This window comes from Acanthaster planci, linkage group LG09 (genome assembly GCF_054643075.1).
Source record: "Acanthaster planci isolate LZ-2023a linkage group LG09, COTS_SCS, whole genome shotgun sequence".
Lineage (NCBI taxonomy): Eukaryota > Metazoa > Echinodermata > Asteroidea > Valvatida > Acanthasteridae > Acanthaster > Acanthaster planci.
In genome coordinates, this window is record NC_141785.1 from 10,336,713 (window position 1) to 10,356,855 (window position 20,143).

General features: G+C 51.7%; 1 protein-coding gene across 6 annotated transcripts; it reads right to left on the reverse strand.

Annotated features, from left to right (window-relative positions):
• Positions 1–3,237: 3,237 nt before the first annotated feature.
• Positions 3,238–19,359, reverse strand: LOC110980736 (uncharacterized). 6 transcript variants are annotated; one of them, XM_087141174.1, is made up of 5 exons: positions 16,564–19,355; positions 8,739–8,839; positions 7,936–8,055; positions 7,392–7,485; positions 3,238–6,320 (listed from the first exon to the last, which is right to left on the reverse strand). In XM_087141174.1, exon 5 carries the CDS (start codon positions 5,242–5,244, stop codon positions 4,621–4,623), a length of 624 nt encoding a protein of 207 aa, XP_086997300.1. In that variant the 5' UTR covers positions 5,245–6,320; positions 7,392–7,485; positions 7,936–8,055; positions 8,739–8,839; positions 16,564–19,355; the 3' UTR covers positions 3,238–4,620. The 6 variants fall into 6 exon arrangements, with proteins under 6 accessions (XP_086997300.1, XP_086997301.1, XP_086997305.1 ...); XM_087141175.1 differs by having other exon boundaries at positions 18,891–19,354; XM_087141179.1 differs by having other exon boundaries at positions 8,739–19,359.
• Between the last annotated feature and the right edge of the window lie 784 nt (positions 19,360–20,143).

The window sequence follows — 20,143 nt, forward strand, 5'->3', positions numbered from 1 at the left end:
AAAACTTAGTAAAAAAAAAAAAAAAAAAAAAAAAAACTTCCTTTTCCGGGGACCCCGGGATTTGAACCGGGGTCCCCTGGCCTGGCAGCCAGCAAGCTAACCACCAGGCCACAGGCCTCTTGATAGAAATAATTTCGGAACTAATATTTAAAGGTTAGGATTGCGCAATTTCAAAAAAGGTCAGAGGGCACAGTACATTTGCATGTATTTAAATAACAACACAGAAATTTCAATATGTTAATAGACAGAGAATACATAAACTATTCAGACCTGGCATGTATTTCAACATATTTTAGGTCAAACATATACTTGTGCAAACCTTTCTATATTTACACTTCCAAATGTTCAGTTTTTATATCATGTACAAGTCACTAAAAATTCAACTGTGTTGGTGGAAACTTGAACACATGTTGGTAAAAGATTCTGCTAGGACTGAAACGTCAGGTCCTTTGAATTTTTCAATTCAGAGAATATTTCACAATTTTCGGCATCTTGCTATAAACATTAAAATTTGTCAGCTTTTCTGGATGAGTGGGGGCGCTACTGCTGTGATGTAAATCAGGGAATTCGGGCAGCATTCAGTTCTTTTTTTCTCTTTCCATTACTATTGTGCGATTCAGGTAGTGTTCAGTTCTTTTTTTCTCTATTTATTACCATTGTGCGATTCAGGTAGTGTTCAGTTCTTTTTTTCTCTTTTTATTACCATTGTGCGATTCAGGTAGTGTTCAGTTCTTTTTTCTCTCTTTCCATTACCATTGTGTGATTAAGGTAGTTTTCAGTTCTTTTTTCCTCTTTCCATTACCATTGTGCTATTAAGGTAGTGTAGCGCTGGCAGGTCCGGCCAGTGGGGGCGCCAGCTCGGACCCGCATGGAGTTGGCTGGCTGCCCGCGCTGGTATGCGAACGGCGCGCGGTTTTCCCGCTTCGCGCCTGTGCAGTCCCTGCCGGGAGGAGCCATGTTTAGAGCTTAGCTGAAAAACACATTGTTGTGGACACTACAGCAATAAAACAGAGATTTCGTGACCAGAACATGGAGTTGCGGCTGTGTGTGATTATATACCAGCATCAAACCCTGATCCGTAGGACACGTTACAACTGGTGGCAGCAGCAGAACGCTGGATAGCTGTAAAAAAACAGGTAAACTCTTCGTCTTCTCTGTGCCATGGAGTTGGTGAATGATTTGGGTCGGGTGCCAGACTCGCTTGACAGCGGCAGCACAGGCCAGCGCGGGGCCCTGCAGTCGGGGGCCCAGACTACGAAGGCGACGAAGAACTTGCCTAGGTTAGCGGGCGAGCTGGAGTCGTTTCTCGCGGAGAATCTGGAACAGTTATCCAGGAGCAGGGGGTGGAAATTTGAGGGTATCGACTTTATCGAGTGTGTGGCATTGGGGGAATCTTGGGTTAGGTGCTACTCGACAGAGGGGTGGCCGTAAGTCTCGTGTCGGCCAGGGTCTACTACGCGCCTACAGGCGTCGACAAACCCAGATTGCAGCCAGCTGGACCGACTCTGCCGATGGCTGATGGTAGCCCAATGCGATCACACAGAGTCGCCGACTTCAAACTCCAGCTGGGGGACAAGTGCACCCTTCACACCTACACCGTGGCAGACATCGAACCCGATGTCGTTGTGGGGATAGACTTCCTGGCTAAACACCGCTGCGAGTGGAGGTGGAGCGACAACTCACTTGTGGTTGACGGCAAGCTGGTTCCCTGGAGGGGCCGAGCTGCAAGCCGGTGGTGGCACGGATCCAAGTGGCCGAGAGAGGGGTAATCCCCACCGGGAACGAGGCGATCATGACTGGGAAAGTCTGCGGAGATCGTGCCCGCGGAGTGGGAATAGTGTACCCCAGCCTGGCGGCCACAGACCATTGCCAGGTGGACGTCACAACGGACCTCGTGGATACCAGTCAAGGGGCCATGCCGGTGCAAGTATTCAACCCGACGGGAGACCCGGTTACAGTCTATAAGGGGAGTCGTCTGGCCATGTTCGCCCCCGGGGAAGAAGGCGCGGTGATCGACCCCGAGGAGGGTTCTCAACAGGTGGTTTCAGAGCCCTGCCTTACGGAAGGTTCCGTGTGGAGTCCTGAGGGCGGTCCAGTGGGCCACGGTTGCCAGGGAGGCTCTTCTTGGAGCTCAGGCGATAGTGTGCCCCCCACCTGCGGGACCTCCTGGACTGGGGAGCGGCCAATCTGGACGGCGAGGAACGTGAACGGCTGGCGAGCCTGCTGGTAGAGTTCCAGGGTGCCTTCACCGGGCCGGACGGCAGGCTCGGCCAAACCGACTGGGTCCACCACCCAAGCAACATAGGGACAACGCCTCCCATCCGGCAACCTCCCCGGCGGCTTCCGATCCACAAGCGGTTGGAGGCCCAGAGTCAGGTGGACCAGATGCTGGCAGATGGGGTAATCGAACTGTCGCACAGCCCGTGGTCGTCGCCGGTGGTCCTGGTGCGGAAGAAAGACGGGTCTGTCCGCTTCTGTGTGGACTACCGGCGGGTCAATGCAGCCATCCTGAAGGATGCCTACCCCACCCTTCGGATAGAGGATAACTTAGACGCACTCGAGGGAGCCAGGTGGTTCAGCACCCTGGACTTGGCCAGCGGGTACTGGCAGGTCCGCATGGCGGAGGATGACAAGGAGAAGACGGCTTTCGGGACACAGAGCGGCCTCTACCAATTTACCGTGATGCCCTTCGGGCTCTGTAGCGCTCCGGCCACCTTCGAGCATCTGATGGAGCGCGTCCTGCGGGGTCTCCAGTGGCAAGTGGCCGTTGTCTACCTGGATGACGTGATAGTTTGGGGGCGGAACTTTGAGCACTACCAGAGGCTGGCCACGGTACTGGGGCAGTTCCGGACTGCTGGACTCAAACTGAAACCCAAGAAATACAACTTTTTCAAAACGGAGGTGTCCTTCCTGGGCCACTTGGTGTCGGTGGAGGGGTGCGGACGGACCCCGCTAAGGTCGCAGTGATCTGTGGTTGGCCAAGACCGACGAACGTGACGCAGGTCCGGAGTTTCCTGGGCCTGGCGTCATATTATCGGCGGTTTATTACCTGCTTCGCCGAGATCGCCCGGCCCCTCCATGCTTTGACCAACAAGTGCCAGAAGGAGTTTGAGACCTGAGCAAGCTAGCTCAGGAGCAGCAGGACGACCCGGAGCTGGGATCGGTCTGCCAGTGGCTGGTGGCAGGGAGCGACCGGCCTGAATGGGAGGACATCTCCAACCTCGGCACCACGCTGGTGGTCCAGATGGGACACACTGCGCCTATTCTGAGGGGTCTTGCAGGTGAAGGGGGCAAGGGCCGACAGGGGGCCCCCCACCTAAAAGATCGCCGTCCCACAGGCCAGGGTGCCAGAGGTTCTACTTCTTGCCCACAACCACCGAACTGCTGGACACCTCGGGGTCGCTCGGACCGTGGCCCGACTCAGGCAGGCTCCTGTGTATTGGAGGGTGATGAGACGGCAGGCTGAGGAGTGGTGCCAGAAGTGCCATCTCTGCGGTTCTAAGACGTCCCCACCGCGTCGCGGGAGAGCTCCGCTTCGACAATACCTGGTCGGGGCCCCAAATGGAGCAGATCTCCATTGGCCTTACCGGACACCTTCCCCGAACCAAGGCCAGAAACACCAGCATAATGGTAGTGGCGGACTATTTCACAAAGTGGGTGGAGGTGTTTCCCCTTCCGGATCAAGCGGCTGAGACGGTGGCCAAGACCCTCGTGGAGCAGGTGATCACGTGCTTCGAGGCACCCCTCGAGATCCACACGGATCAAGGGTGGGAGTTCGAGGCGGGCCTGTTCCGCGGGGTCTGCCAGCTGTTGGGCATCCACAAGACCAGGACAACTCCGTTCCACCCCCAGTCCGACGGCATGGTCGAACGGCTCAATCGTACCATGAAGACCATGCTGAGCATGTTTGTGGATGAGAATCAGGACCACTGGGACGAACATCTTCCCTATATCCTGATGGCCTACCGCTCCTCTCAGCGCGATAGCACCAGGCTCACCCCGAACATGCTCATGCTCGGGCGGGATGTGGGACTTCCCCTGGACGTTGTTGTTGGGTCACCGGAGGAATGGATGGAGACTACCGAGGCACTAAATTACATCAACGAGCTGAGAGCGAAGCTCACGCAGGCCAACGAGTTTGCCCGGCGACATCTGAGGCTGACTCAGAGCTACCAGAAGCAGCAGTACGACCGTCGCGCCCAGGAGGGCGGGTTCGAGCCCGGCCACGCTGTTTGGCTGTTCACCCCAAAGAAGAAGGTTGGCCGCTTCCCCAAGCTTCAGCAGTGGTGGGACGGCCCCTTCGCGGTGCTACAACGCCTCAACGACGTGACCTACAAAGTGCAGCATACCGCCCGAGCGAAGGCTCAGATCGTGCATCGCAATCGGCTTAAGCGCTACCTGGGCGACGTGCAGCTCGGATGGTGGGAGCACGCAGCCCGCAGAGCCTTGGCCGAGGAGGCGCCAGCGTGGGCAGGGGGGCAAGGAGCAAGCCGATCCAGCCCTCAGTCCTGGCCGTGGGGGCCGTCAACCCCCGTTGACGAAGGGACCGCACTGGAACCTATTGACGAGGTGAAGTCGGGACACCCGGGCTGGAGCGGCGGCATGTCGAGCGGGGAGAATTCAGACACAAGCAGCCAGGGAGGCAGCACACCAGTGGAGCCATCGCCGTGCGAGCCGGAGGCGGGGGTAGCGCTCGTGACTCGCAAGGGGCGGCGGGCTTGGCACGATTCTGCTCCATGCTAACTCCTGAATCTCCCTCTGTTTCTCTCCCCGGGATGGACCGGTTGGCCAGCCCCCACTGTCTGCGAGAATTCCGCCAGCGGACCAACTTGCGGCGACACCTGAGGTCGGCGTGTCCGGAGCTGTTCGCCACCCGGCCTGATACCTGTGAGTTGGGGTGTTTCTACCCCTCGGACATGCGGGATCGGCACCACCGACACTGCGTCCACGTCCTCGTTGGCCAGATCCGGGCGGGGGATCCTGATGTCCCGGAGGTCTTCGCCAGTGGCGGGGAGTTGGGGGGTGACGAGTTCCCCATGGAGCAGTCACTCCCCCCTGCCAGTCGTCCGGAGGGAGCTGTCCAGACCCGCCCCCGGTCAGCTGCTGCAGGTGAGCCCTCGGTGCCAAAGGCGGGGGTCCTGGGGCTGGCTGGAACGACGAGACCAGTCGGACTCGCCTTCCAGTGCAGCCCTGGGCCCTCGGGCCCCTGCGGCGGCCACCGCTGCTGGAGCCGCCCCCCTGCATCGCTCAGTAGAGACGGGGACGCAGACAGAGGTAGAGCCCAAAGCCCCGGTTGGGAGCGGGGGCCGCCGGAGTCTGCCCCCGGCTCCTGGGTGACATATGCGGGGGGATCTGCCTGTGACTTGGGGTGCGAGCCACTCTGCAGGAGGAGCAGGCCACCAGAGACACAGACACCACGATGGACCCACCCCTCTGTGAGCATCACCATCACCAGTGGCAGTCGGAGGTCCAGCGGGAGCCCCCTCCACCGCCCATTGGAGTTTGCCCCCCCCCCGGAGCAGTGAGGCAACGCCGGGGGGCAGCACGGCGACCGGAGTCTCCTCCACACTGGACCCCTGGATCCTCCCCATGGTAACGGAGAAGACCCTTGGAACCCAGTTGCTTGTTATTCCACTGCCTGTAAGCTGTGCAGGGGCGACCGGGATGGCCTTGGGCTGGCCCGCCGGGTTGCGCCACCTCGTTCGGGGAAGAACAAGGGTCCTCGGAGGGGGAGGGTGTAGCGCCGGCGGGTCCGGCCGGTGGGGGCGCCAGCTCAGACCCACATGGAGTTGGCTGGCTGCCCGCGCTGGAATGCGAACGGCCCGCAGTTTTCCTGCCTCGTGCCTGTGCAGTCCCTGTCGAGAGGCGCCGTGTTTAGAGCTTAGCTGAAAAACGCATTGTTGTGGACGCTACAACAATAAAACAGAGATTTCGTGACCAGAACAGCGAGTTGCGGCTGTGTGTGATTCTATACCAGCATCGAACCCTGATCCGTAGGACACGCTACAGCAGTGTTCAGTTCTTTTTTCTCTCTTTTTATTACCATTGTGCAATTAAGGTAGTGTTCAGTTCTTTTTTTCCTCTTTCCATTACTATTGTAAGATTAAGGTAGTGTTCAGTTCTTTATTTCTCTTTTTATTACCATTGTGCGATTAAGGTAGTGTTCAGTTTTTTTTCCCTTTAATCTTTCCATTACCATTGTGTGATGTAGTAGGCTTACAGAATGGTAGTATACTAGCGCCCTCACTTTGGTTGGTCAGCATTTTATAGCGGAGCCTCTGATGCAGCAAACACAATGGAAATTCCTCCTGCCAGGATTCCTAGGAGAAACCAATCAATGTCATCAAGTTCTGTTAAGTTTATTCCAGTGTTAACCCTGAAAATGCCGGGTTATCTCACAGCCGAGATCTTGGTCGTCCGAAGTGTGCATGCAAAACACTCCTTATCAATACAGATGTGGAGTTTCAAATCAATCTGACATACAACTTATAGTTGCGACGGTCATTTGAAGTTGAAGGTAAAAAGCGTACCAGCCACCATGTGCACTCAGCACAGCAGTTGAAAGTGCGGGTACGTTTTTTAGTGGAAAGTGGATTCTTCATGAGAACAGTGTGTGTGATTTTCACAGAACTGCTATCAAAGTGACTGTAAAAAGCTGCTATATGAAATTAAAGGCTTGGCTTGTAAAAAAATGAAAGTACAGTATGGCTGACTTCTTTCGTGTGGCAAAGTGATTAGGGTCTATGGTTTCCAATCATAGGGTTGGAGGTTCGAATCCAGCTGCTGGCAGTATGTTGTGGCCCTTGGCAAGCCACTTCACCCCCACTTGCCTCTCTCCACCCAGGAGTATAAAAGGGTACAAGCATTAGCAGGGGAAGCAACCTGTGATCGACTGGCATCCCATCGGGGGGGGGGGAATATTCTCAGTTGTTTCATGCCAAGGAAACTGCAATAAACACCAGCCAGATGAGCCAAATTGGCTCGGACCAGACTTGCCTTTTTTTGCTTTTTCTTTCAGGAAAAAGGGGTGCTTGTAACAAACAAGATACATGTTTGTACGATATTTACAGAATGGGTGTCAAAAAGACCACAAAAGAGTTACTGAAAAACTCCTGACAGCTTGACTAGTGTACTTTGGCAATATCAGAAAAAAATCTTGAGGGGGTAGATTCTGTCTACTCCCTGGTTCTTTTAGGGTCAAATGAACACACACAATTATGGTGACTGGTAAGTTGTAATATATAATATATATACAATATCTTATGACCCCTATTGGCTTGAGTGTCTATATTTCAAATCTTCAATATTGCCTTGACGTTACTTTGTGCATGTGTTTGTAACATCAACGTATGGCCTCCACATCATCTTCAATACTTGAAAAGACGACTTACAGTCACTGCAGAAGACAGACTTCTCCTGGATGGACAGCACGTTCCTTCCACTCTCACTACCATCTCTGCTTCTATCCACTTGCCAACAAGAGCCCTAACAATAAAGAAAAAGTTAACTGGACTGGAGAAAAAGAAAGGCCTCATTTCTGTCAATTAATATGAATAATTCCAAAGCCATTTCCATGATTAAAACAAGCACAATATATAACCCAAACTGTTCAGGGTTGTATGGCTAGAAACCCTGCCAAACACATCATTCTGCATCACTTGTAAAAGTAATTTGCCTGCGCAGTGTAATAAGATCCTACAGGTCAACTCTCCCCAAGGCCAAACAGCCTGGGAGTCTGTGGTTGCCAACCACCACAATTAGATCCAAGAGTGGCATTGTTCAGTGAGACCAGCTCCCATTGTCTCAACATGACTGCTATTGATTGCCCAGTGCATCAAAATAGTGCATCAGACTTTTACATCTGCTGCAGAGTGTTGCATCTGGCGGGGTTAGGGTTAAGGTCAGTATTTGCAAAGTGATACATGCATTTTTCACCATTTTCTAAAAACTCCTCTTCTAAAGGTTGTAGACTGCTGGCCCTCTTTGATTCCACAATGTGACCGTCTTGCTTGGACCTTCACCAGTGTTCCAAGAGCATCTTATGACAATAAGGGGCTTGATCAGTGAAATTAAAATAATAAAATGATTTAACTAATTTAGCCATTTATAATAAAAAAATTTTTTTACAAGACAAATATTCATTTTCATGTTATATTTAAGTAGCTGTCAAAGATTCAAAATGGTGGTTTTTATTAGTAAATTTGGGGGGAAATTATACCCCAAGACAGGTTTATCATCGGTTATGTTCTTTGCCAGAAAATATTTGTCATTATTTCTACAGTGTGTATAACATCGGCACTGTGCAGTCTCTTTAGTTTTTAATTTAGTTCTTTAAGACAACAGAAATTAACACAAAACCATACAATTTTTTGATGGCTGTAGCAAGTGGCAACTTCAACTTTATTTTAAATAAGATTTTCAGCTGAAGCAAAAACATTATTCAATTTATGCCTGATCTTCCTGACTCTACAGGGGAGGGGAAACGTTATCTCTCCCCCCTCCACCACACACACAGTGACTTAACACCTTCCATCGCTTTCCACCCCATGCAGCCCCCTCCCCCTTCAAAATATTTCTTCTCCTCTTTATTTCCCTTTCATGGGTGGAAGGTGAAGCAACCACAGCTGCCTAATTGTGATTAAATCAGAAGGGTTAGCAGGTGTCAATTACATGTACGTGTGCATGAGCATGATGTCATATCCAGACTTACATGTCTCCATTGGCCAGTCATCTCTTACCTGATTGCCAGCTGCCAGGAGTCTACGCAGGTGCTGGGTCCAGCATCAAAATATGACAATGCAATGCAGGCGTATTGGGTGCATTCGATTACAAGGCAGACCTGGAAAAATAGCAAGTTATCACAATAAGAGAAACTCAAACTAACTGAAGAATCCTCAAAGGAAAACTTGCAGGCAACTGAATCGATAGGGACTCACACACCAATTCTACATGTATAAGTATCAAAACCAAAAAACTGATCAACCCTTAAAAAAAACGATAAGGTTATCCCGCTGCCATGGCGGGGGCGGGGTTTCACCAGAGGCCAATGTCTCTCCCCCTTACCAGTACTCCGATTACCGATATCGTGGGGCACCCCCTTGCAGTGATTGCTTGGCAGATGAGGTGGTCCTGTCGGAACACCATCGGGCTGGGATTGCCACTGTGAGGGGGGGACCTCAGCAAGGGCCAGTTGAGATTAGCACGAACAAAGGGAGTGCAGGGACGCCCTCTGGTGGCGAGGGTGCGCGGGGAGAGGTGGTCCTTTCGGAACATCACCAATGCTCACCCAGCGCCGGTGAGGGGGGCGCCCGGCGGCATCCGGTCGAGGTATATCACACCGGGGGAAGTCCTGAAGCGCCCTCTAGCAGCGGCAGCGAGACAGGTGGGGTGGTCCGTATGGAACATCGCCGTGGTGGAGCTGCCGGCACAAGTGAGTGGCACCGCACATGAGTCTAGTCTATGAGGTCAACCCCGAACCGGGGCACCACACACGAGTCTATGACAGGCGTCATGGCCACGACCCGTGCCAGCCTCCCCGAAGTTGGGCCCGCACTAAAAACCCGCCCTTCCGAACGCGGGCCCTGGCTGCTGCCCCCTGGGTAGCCCAAGTTGGGAGGGAAAGTACCCTGAAGCCAGCTCCGAGACCTGGCAACCACTAGTAGTCAAGCAAGGAGCTGAGGACCAGGGCGAGGGAGGCCAGAGGGGCCGGAGCCCAATGATGCTCCCCGACAAGTTCGATGGTAGCTCGTTCTGGTCGGACCACATCATACATTTTGAAAGTGTCGTGACGATTAACCAGTGGATGGAAGACGAGAAGGCGATGTATCTGGCTTCACACCTGAGGGGGGCGGCTCAGGAGGCACTGGCCGACATGGCCCCCGAAGCCCGGGGGGGGGTATGGCACCATCCTGAAAAACTTCGGGCAATGGTTTGGAGTGACGTCGCAGGTCCCCCTGCACCGGGCACAGTTGTATATGTGAGTGCGGGGATGGGGCGAGAGCCTGGCCAACCTTGGGCAGTCTATCCAAAGGCTGGTGGCGAGGGGCTACCCTAAACTATAAACTACCCATGCAATCCTGGGAGGACTTGTCTGTGGAGGTGTTCTGGAAGGCTCCAGGGGATGAGCAGCTGCAGCGCCACGTCTTTCCGTGGAGGGCGACCATGTTGACGGAGGCGGTAACCTTGGCCACTGAGATGGAGGCGTTTGTGGAATCACAGGCCTGCCAGCGGGAGGGGAAGCCTGGGGCAAAGGAAATTCGCACTGTGGACGACCTGGATAAGAAACCCGCAGAGGAGAAGGCACCAAGCGGCGGAAGACTGGGGGTCATCCCCCGATGGAGTGCTACGGAAGCCACAAGCTCGGACACATCAGGCGAGACTGCCCTCGGGACACACAAGAAGCGGGTAACAACCTCCAGCAACCACCGGCAAGGCCTGCGGGGGAGTCGCCTCCGACGCACAAGACTGAGTCGCCCACCCTGCCCAAGCTCCTGGATACGAGAGCGGCCCTGAGTCTGATCTCTGCCCGGGTATTCAACGAAATGGCGGCAGTGGATTGGCCCAGTCTTCACCCGGCTGGCCTGACACTAAAGATGGCGGATGGCAGCCCGATGTCGGCGCGGGGAATGGCAGAGTTTGAACACCAGGTGGGAGACCAACGGCTGAGACACACCTACACAGTGGCTGCCAAGGACCAGATGCCATCCTGGGAATTGACTTCGTTTCCAAATATCAGTGCGAATGGTGGTGGGGTGATAGTGTCATCGTCATTGATGGGAAGACCGTCCCACTGGAAGGGAGCGGCCGCCTGTAACAGGTTGCAAGAGTGCAGGTGGCAGAAAGCTTGGTGGTGCCGGGTGAGCACGAGGCATTAGTTGTGGAGAAGCTACAAGTGGACCCTGGGAAGAGGATCAGGATGATCTTCCCGGACCTGGCAATGACAGACCGGTGCCAAGTGGTGGTCGCCACCGGCCTGGTGGACGCCAGTAACAGGGCTGTTCCAGTGAGAGTTTTCAATCCGACGGAGGACCCGGTTACGGTGCATTGGGGGAGTCACTTGTTCTGTTCCGTGGACGACGTGGAGGTGGTTGGGCCAACGGAGGACCTGGGTGCTTCCACTCCAGTTCCTCGCCCTTTCACCATCTCCTCACAGAGCGTCAAGGGTGGAGAGGATGGGCTTTGCCTTTTGGCCGACCCCACCCAGGGCGCCGAAAGCAAAGCGCCTGGCCACCTGCGGGACTTGTGGGTCCGCGAGTCCGCACACCTTAGCGACAAAGAGAGCTGCCGGCGGAGTTCGCAGGTGCATCCACTGGTCCGGATGGGAAGCTTGGGAGGATAGACCTGGTACAGCATCAGAATAACATCGGGACAACACCTCCCATCCGGCAGCTGGTGCAGCGGTTACTCATACATAAACACCAAGAGGCTGAGAGGCAGGTGGACCAAATGCTGCATGATGGCATCATCCAACCGTCCCCTGGTCCTCGCCAGTAGTCCTTATGAGGAGGAAGGACGGGTCCGTCCGCTTTGGGAGGACTACCAGAAGGTCAACACAGCCACATTGAAGGACGCGTACCCCATCTCGAGAATCGAGGACAACCTCGACATCCTGAGTGGAGCCCGCTGGTTTAGCATGCTCGACCTGGCCAGCGGTTACTGGCAGGTCCATATGGCAGAAGTGGACTGGGAGAAGACAGCGTTTGGGACCCTGTACCAGTTTATGGTGATGCCATTTGGGCTCTACAACGCCCCAGCGAGTTTTGAATGCCTGATGGAACGGGTGTTGAGGGGGCTGCAGTGGCAGGTAGCAGTAGTGTACTTGGATGGTGTCATCGTCTGGGGGCGTACGTTCGAGGAGCACTACCAGAGGTGTTGGAGCAGTTCCAGAGCACGGGGCCGAGGCTCAAGCCCAAGAAGTATAACCTCTTCCGGACGGAAGTGTCCTTTTTGGGTCACCTAGTGTCTATCGAGGGGTCAGAACCGACCCCGACAAGGTAACCATCATTAGGAGTTGGCTGACACCCACGATCGTGACGCAGGTCCGGAACTTCTTGGGCCTTGCGTCCTACTATCGCCGCTTCATAGCCCACTTTGTGGAGATCGCCCGCCCATTGCATGGTCTCACCAACAAGAGTCAGAAGGACTTCACCTGGACAGATTCCTGCCAGGAGGCATTCGAACAGCTTCAGGATACTTTGGCGAAAGCCCCGGTGCTGAGGTACCCGCATCCCGAGTACCGGTACATCCTGGATACCAGTGCCAGCAACTGCACCATAGGGGCAGTCTTGTCCAAGGATGGCAGCCGAGGTGAGCAGGTGGTTGCCTACGGCAGCCACGTACAGACGAAGTCTGAATGCAATTATTGCACTACCCGGAAAGAGCTGCTGGCCGTGGTCCACTTAGTACAGTACTTCAAACATTACCTGCTGGGGCAGACCACGGGTCGCTGAGATGGTTGTTCAATTTTCGGAAGCCAGAAGGGCAGATGGCCCGTTGGTTGCAGAGACTAGGGTGTTTCAATTTTGATTTTTTTGAGCACCGAGCGGGGCGCAAACACCTCAATGCTGATGAGGTCTGCCGAGTCCCATGTGGGCAATGTGGACGTTTGAAAGAGGTCGGGCAGGAGTGCTTCACGGCAGGGACACCGCCCCCTGCGGCCAAGCCAGCGCCAACAGTGGGCGCCATTCAGAGCGTGGACCAAAAGGACACATCGAGCTCCCGCAGGTCTGGAGCCCTGACCGCCTTCAGGAAGAACAATGTCAAGACCTGGAGCTGGCCCAGGTTCAGAAGTGGTGGGAACAAGGGTCCCACAGGCCCAAGTGTGAGGAAGTCTTCGCCCTCTGTGCCGTCGCGAAGTCACGGTGGGCCAGATGGGAGATGCTGTGGCTACAACAGGGCGTCCTCCAGGTGAGTTTGTTCCAAGGGGTCTGCCAACTCCTTGGCATCCAGAAGACGTTGACAATGCCATTCCATCCCAAGTCAGATAGAATGGTGGAACGCTTCAACCGGACAGTTAAGACCGTGCTGAGCATGTTCGTGCCTGAGAACCAGAACAACTGGGATGAACACCTTCCGTACGTCATGATGGCGTACCGTTCCTCCCAGCACGACAGCACCAAACTCACCCCGAACTTGCTCATGCTTGGCCGTAAGGTGGGGCTTCCGTTGGACGTGGTGGTGGGCTCGCCGGAAGGACAGCCTGAGGACCTGGAGGTACACGAGAATGTAGATGGACTGAGGACGAGGATCAAGCGTGCCCATGAGTTCGCCCGGCACCTTCTCCAGCGCAGTCAACGGTATCAGAAACGGCAATATGACCGGAGGGCTCAGGGAGCTGGCTTCGAGCCAGGGCAGGCCGTTTGGCTCTACAATCCAGCCAAGAAGGTGAGCCGAGTGCCGAGGCTGCAGTGCTGCTGGGAAGGGCCATTTGCTTGCTGGAGTGCATTAACAATGTCACCTACAGGATCCAGAAGTCACCCCGAGCCAAACCCCGTATCATGCATTACAACCGGTTGAAGCCCTACCTCCGCAAGATGTGCAAGCCGGGGGCATCTACCGATCGAGGAGAACAGGGAGCTGTAGCCACCCGGGCCCGTCCCCGCTCTGCCTCACAGTCGACAGAGGCCACGTTCCAAGCATGAGGTCGGGGAGCCGTGGCCACTCAGGCCCGCCCCCTGGCCTACCTCACAGTTGGCGGAGAAGGCACCAAAAGCACCCGGGGGAGATCGGGGAGCCATGGCCCTTCGAATTTGACAGCACGGACGTGGTGGGCACGCAGCATCAATCCACGATGCAAGATCCCACTCCCCTGACTCGAAGGGGGCACCGGGTGGTCCGACCAAGCCGGTACTTGTTATCCTTAACCACTGATACCCCATTTTCTCTTCCCAAAGGGATGGACTCTGTGACATGTCCCTACTGTCAGCAGGGGTTCACCCAGCGACGGGGCTTGAGGCACCACTTGAAGATGGCTTCCTCGGTTCTGCGGCCCGCCCCTCCTTTCCACTGTGAGAAGGGCAGTGGGGTCAGCTTCTACAGGGAGGACATCAGTAACCAGCACTACCACTTCTGTAAGGGGGTCGCAGTCAACACCATTCAGGTGGAGGATGCGGACATGCTGGACGTCCATGCTAGCGTCACTGAGCTGAACGAGGACCCCAAGCTTCTGGGATGCTCGCCCTTGCCACCACACCTGGTCCCAGAAAAAGAACTTCAGATGCCTTACGCCCAACCAGAGCCGCCCAGGAGGAGCCACTCGCCAAGGAGACAGGAGAGGAAGAGGCGACAGTGCCACCGAGAGTGGTCAGGGGGCCGTGACCACAGGGTTCCGCCTCCCAACCAGGCCTGCCATGCACCGTTGGACCGGAGCCCCGGCACGGCCAGGTCCCCTTCCAGGCGGTGTCCGAAAGAAGCCGGAGTGCAGACCGACCCCCGGTGTCCTCCGACATTCCCATTCCATGGCAGTGTGGGAACTGTCGGCATCTGCCTCCGGGTACCACAGTGACGCTGCCGGACAGGGCCCGGATGTGCTTGGGCGACGCGGCGACCCTACAGCCCTGCGACGCTACCCGGGAGGTCGGGACAGGCATGCCTGCCCCTCTTTGCGAGCACCCGCATTGCGAGTGGAGACTGGAGCAGACGCCAATAGGGGTTGACGAGCTTGGACACCGCCTGACGAGAACCCAGATCACTAATACGTATAAAGGGCCCGGGTGCATGCTCACCACCTACTATGGGCAGCAGTACGGCCAATTCTTTGTCAATCCTTCCATCTCTGGGAGGGCTCCTGCCACCTGGGGCTCCCCCACCACCACGCTACCCCTGGTACGTCCCAGCTGGGTTCTGGGAGGCCCTTTTCCAGCAGATGGAGGTCCAGCGCCAGCTGCCGCCCTGTGCCCAGCCCCACCAGGGAGGTTCCACAGCCGCCAGACCACAGGGACCACCTTGCTAGTAGGGAAACATCGAGACTACGGCTTCCCACCATCGCTTTCCCCCTTTGTATTCCCAGTAGTGGTTTTCTCTTGTTGTTCTAAACTCATTGTTCTAAACCTTTTCTTGCCATGTTTTTTTTCAGGTTGCTCTAAAATCATTGTGAGTTGTCAGGCACAGTGGGGACCTGTCTTCTAGTTTTGCCGGCTGCCGGCGTCCACCGCCTTGTTTGGGGGCTAACAAGGGTCCTCAGGGGGTGGGGGGTGGCAAGAGGGGCCGGCCAGTCGGGTAGGGGCGCCAGTCTGACTCCACGGTAGTGCCGCTGGTGCCCTTGCTGGACCAACCGGGGGACCCCGCCACACCTGCACAGGGAGGTTTCTTTTGGGGGGCCTCGGGAGATCGGTTTGTGTGAGTCTTCGGACGGGCAAGTTTGATTGAGTTGCCAAAATAAACAGGTTTTGCCCTCGTACACAGAAGTTCTGAGCCCAGTGTGCTTTCTTGCCTCTGTGTGGAACCCATAGACCGTCGGAGTGTAACAATATGTCGGATTGAGAGCACCTAAGTTTTACAAAATGAAGCATGGGACGGCCAAGTCACAGTGCCAGCTGTGATAAGTCACGTTCCAAAATAACCTCTTTTTTAAGCATTCACCAGCACAATGTGTCAAACAGAACTTATGAGAAGACATGTACATGTACACTCAGACTTCAATCACTGACTCTAGCAGACAGGACTCAAGCAGAAAACCACATTCCAGTTATGTAGAACAATACATGACATGACAAGTTGACTTGTCGCTGCTGATCTGCTTCACTGAGTATCATAGCTACACTATAATGTATATTGCCAAATTAAATGCAAGAAAGGGGACCTCTTAACTACAGTCATTTGCAAAAGTTTAAGCCCACCATTTTATTGGTATTTCTGTCACTGGGCCTGCATTACATTGTGTCATTGAATGGTGCATAGCATCACTGTAGTAGCGCTATCTGTATATCCATTTGAATGAAATTCTATGCAAAGGCAGGTCTTGTATGATATTTTGTCTGTAAGGCAGCATGGGTGAAAAAAAAGGTAATCAGAAACAGTCTGAGTAATCAGAAAAAAAGGAGGGCACACTAAACAGACTGTTAACATTTCAAATCATGGAAATGTAGTCAAATAGCTATTTAACCAAGATATGAAGGTTACACAATGAAAATAAACAGAAGGTGCCATGATTGATTGGTTTAAGTTAGGTTTTTCTTCAGGTTGATGCATTTTGTATGAGTGGTCCTAAACTTTTGCAATGACTGTATTGGTATACTACATACTTTAACAGGTGTGAAAGCCCAAAGGGAGTTACTCTTATGTTAAAAATAGATCCATTCAAACACATGATAGATGCTAGTTGAACACATCTAAAATGGTGTGCAGCAAATAACGTTCTCAGAGATCACCACAACTGCTGGTGTCTGGAGTTGTACATGTTCACTGCCAGTCAAGATCTTGAGCAAATCATAGTTGTAACAGAATTATGGTATCAAGATGACAAATAATTCACCAACAGGCATGACGGTCAGGAAATCGCCATTTGAGCAACTTGAACATGACAAACTGCTTAGTGAATAAATCAAAAAGGCAATTGAGAAATACCTGAATGTGGCTGATACTGTTCACGGCCGGGGAGCTTTATCCCGATGTTTAAGCCTTCCTCCACTTGTTTCTAGTTTAGGAGTAGGGCCATGTATACAGAGGTATAGTCCACTAGCCTGTCTCTAATGAAAATGAGTCTCAACCGTGCCACTCTTCAATGTTTCCTTGACTTTCCTCATGCATCACTGCTTAACCTCTTTGCTGAAAAACTTTGAATTCATTCAGTTACAGTAAATAATGATATTATAACCTTTAAAATACATGCTACTGATCACCTCTATGAACAATTTTAGTGTCATGAAATTTAAAAACGACAGAATCCAGAAATTGGCACAAATTCAGCTGACTGTTCCTTATTTGTGGCACACTTGAACAAATCTCTGAAAATCCCACATCCCACAAAAGAACTTCTTCAAAGTTGATAAATTCTAGTATTACCCCTAAATATCCATACATGTACAAACTGATTTTCAGAAAAGTAGGTGTAACGTTAGTAGTTACTTTCTTCACGGTGGGTACATTTTCAAAGCGTTCATTTTGCACTTAAAAAAAAATAAAATGGAAAACAGGTCAATAGACCTACATACAGTACGTGATTGATGTAATTGCAAAGGCTTTGGAACTCAGTACAGTATACAGTGACAGTAGCAAGTGTGTGAACTCGACAGTTTTGTCATGTACGATGCAGGCCAATGTAGGCCTCCATGATCGTGGATGTAAGCCTATTGAAAGGTAGACCCGTAAACAGGGCCCGAAGTATACTGCTACGTCAATATACTGGGCCCTGTCTGATTCACAGGGATTTCTTTCAAAAATTTTAACCGGGATATCAGGGGGAACTAAATACATGTATCTACTTGAGTTTATTATGAGCTGAAATTACACTGGAATGTTCCCTACTTATGGGGTGAACTTTCCCCTAGGATGCTAATTACAGAAAACTTGCCTTTTCTCATTTGGAGGAAACAATTGTGCCTTTTTGTTGCTGTTTTCCCACTCCGGATGAATTTTGCCCCACTTGCACAAAACTGACGTCTCTTTCATGTAACGTCACAGAGTGCAAGCTGCGCTACCAATGATTTGCTGCAAGCAGTGTGTGACTGGACAGGGAACCAGCCAAGGGCGTTGCGTATTAGCTGCACATGTCAGTATAGGATTATAGTAAATATAGTGCACATGCAATGTTAGAATTCTGGAAATGCTTATATGCCAAAGTTTGTCGGTCTGACAAGAAAGGATTTTGCCTTCTCATCTGTGGTACTTATCAATGATGCATCCTGGCCTTCCAAAATTACAAGGCCAGGTATCTCATGCACATGTTAGTTCATGTAAATTTACATGAACAGTACGTGCAATGTTAGAATTTGGAAATATGTGTACTTTAACACAGCTATATTTAAGTGTGTCGAAAACTAGCTTGGAAGATTTTTATTCATGCTGCAGCCATGTGCCTACCTTCCAGAGTTGAAGAGACCGAGTTGACTTGGGACCAAGTTGACCTGAGACGGAGTTAACTCGGAGCGAGTTGACTCCAGACCAAGTTGGTGACTTCACACTGATGAGTATACAGTGTGTTTACATTGCCATGTTTCGCCAAACCATAAAGGCAATTTGTAGAGTCTAAGTTCCTCAGACTATTATTAACTGATTAACATCATCCTGATACAGTCGCATCAAATATCATTTCAAAAATTCAAATATGCACATCATGTCTAAGTGAAGTTGGGCTGCACTCAGAAAAAAATTCTTTTTGACCTTGTTGGGCTAATATTATGGGATGGCCTAGTATTGCAGCACATTATCACACCTGACTTGCTTGGGAGGGATAAATAATTTGCAAGATGTGTGCAAATCAATGTGGGCATAGGCCTACTAAAGTTACTCATGTCATTTTCACAGAAATGGGCCATGCATGTACATGTACTGTAGGCATACCTAGTGTTGATCCTAGTCCTACTCCTAGAATTACCCAGGTATCAAGCCAATATGGGAACCAAATGGGTCCAATGTGGGGCCCCAAGGATTGAGCTGTGGTATTTCCAAGGTAAGGAGAATGCATGAATAAAAAGTATTACCTTCAGGCAAACAAATTCTCAGTTTTGAGTGGTGGATCCATGGCAACAAACAGTGTGATATTTAACCATATTGCAAAACACGGTTCATATCAAACCTGCGTAATGCGCTATTCTGACACAACGCATTGCGCTATTTTTACACTAAAAGCAAACGCACATCTACATGACTGTAAATTCAAAAGTGGCGTGGTTGCTCATGCTGATCATCACACGTTTAAATGCACGTACAATTCTAACAATTTCCTTTCTTACCTGTAGTATACATGGTATAAGCCCTGTTGTTATTGAATTAAGTTAAAACACAAATAATTTCCATTATCCCTAGATAAGGACAGGGTTTGCGCACAGCGTGTGAAGTGGCATCCATATATTGAACTCTTTCCCAGAATTATGCTGAATGAATTTTTTCCAATGTCTTAGCATATGATAATCCAATGAACATTTTATTGTTCTTTTCAGTTCTGTGAAAAAACGCTAAAGTGTAACCTGGGCCTTTATACAAGTACTATACAAGTGAAGCACCATCTAAATGCGACATGGTTGTAGCATGGAGGTAGGAAAAGACAGATTTCATGAAAGTTTTGCTCTACACTCTGTTGGCCAGCCATCAAATGAACAAATCTCACGTGCTTTGGATACCAGTCCCATAATTCCTACCACTCCCGCTAAGATTATGTAGAGAGACGTCTTGGAAAACTGTGGTCAGGGAACCACACTAACACGAATCGGCTCGACCATTTTGCAAGCGGGGAGGCGGCGCGATGTCAGGGCGCGGAGGGCTTGTACACGCTGCGTTGTCAAGCTAGCTGTTTACACACGTTTAAAAATGTTTGAGAAACATGTACTTCATGGAGTGATAATATTTTGCGACCATTTGGTTGTGAAGTTGGGAGACAAATAAAGTTTCTGTTTTCCACGCAATTCGGGGATTTATTTATTGCAAAACATAGAGCAACCTATAATGTATCAGGGTGCACCCTGGTAATTAGGCCAGAAATATGTCCGCCGAGCTCATTAATAAAAGTTATAGACTCAAAATATTCTATATTAGAGGGTCCTGAGAGCCATGGAACTGAGGAATTCAAGAAATATGAGACTGGACCTCTGGGCCGGACTCAGGGCTTCCAATTCTGAGCAATTTGGATGCAATCGGGTTTAAAAGTGGCACTATTTGAGCCATTTTGCTGATGGAGGGTTTTTCAAAATGGCTACTTTTCTGGACAGGGACATTTTCTACATTTTAGGGGTGGTCTGCTTTTGGTGAAAATTTCTCAAAAATTCATTGGTCAACCCGCCGAAAATTGAAAGGAAAATGAAAGAGGACATGTGGAACATCATTTTTCTGTGCAGCCTGAACACCTGTGAGAGTTGTGAGTATTTTTAAAATATTTGTGAAGTATGGGGATTTATCACTGCTGTCTATGGGAATTTATTTGTAGTGGTGCACCCATCAGTAAAAGTGCATACCGCCCTCTGTTGTTGACAATCAAGGTGACCTGGAGGCG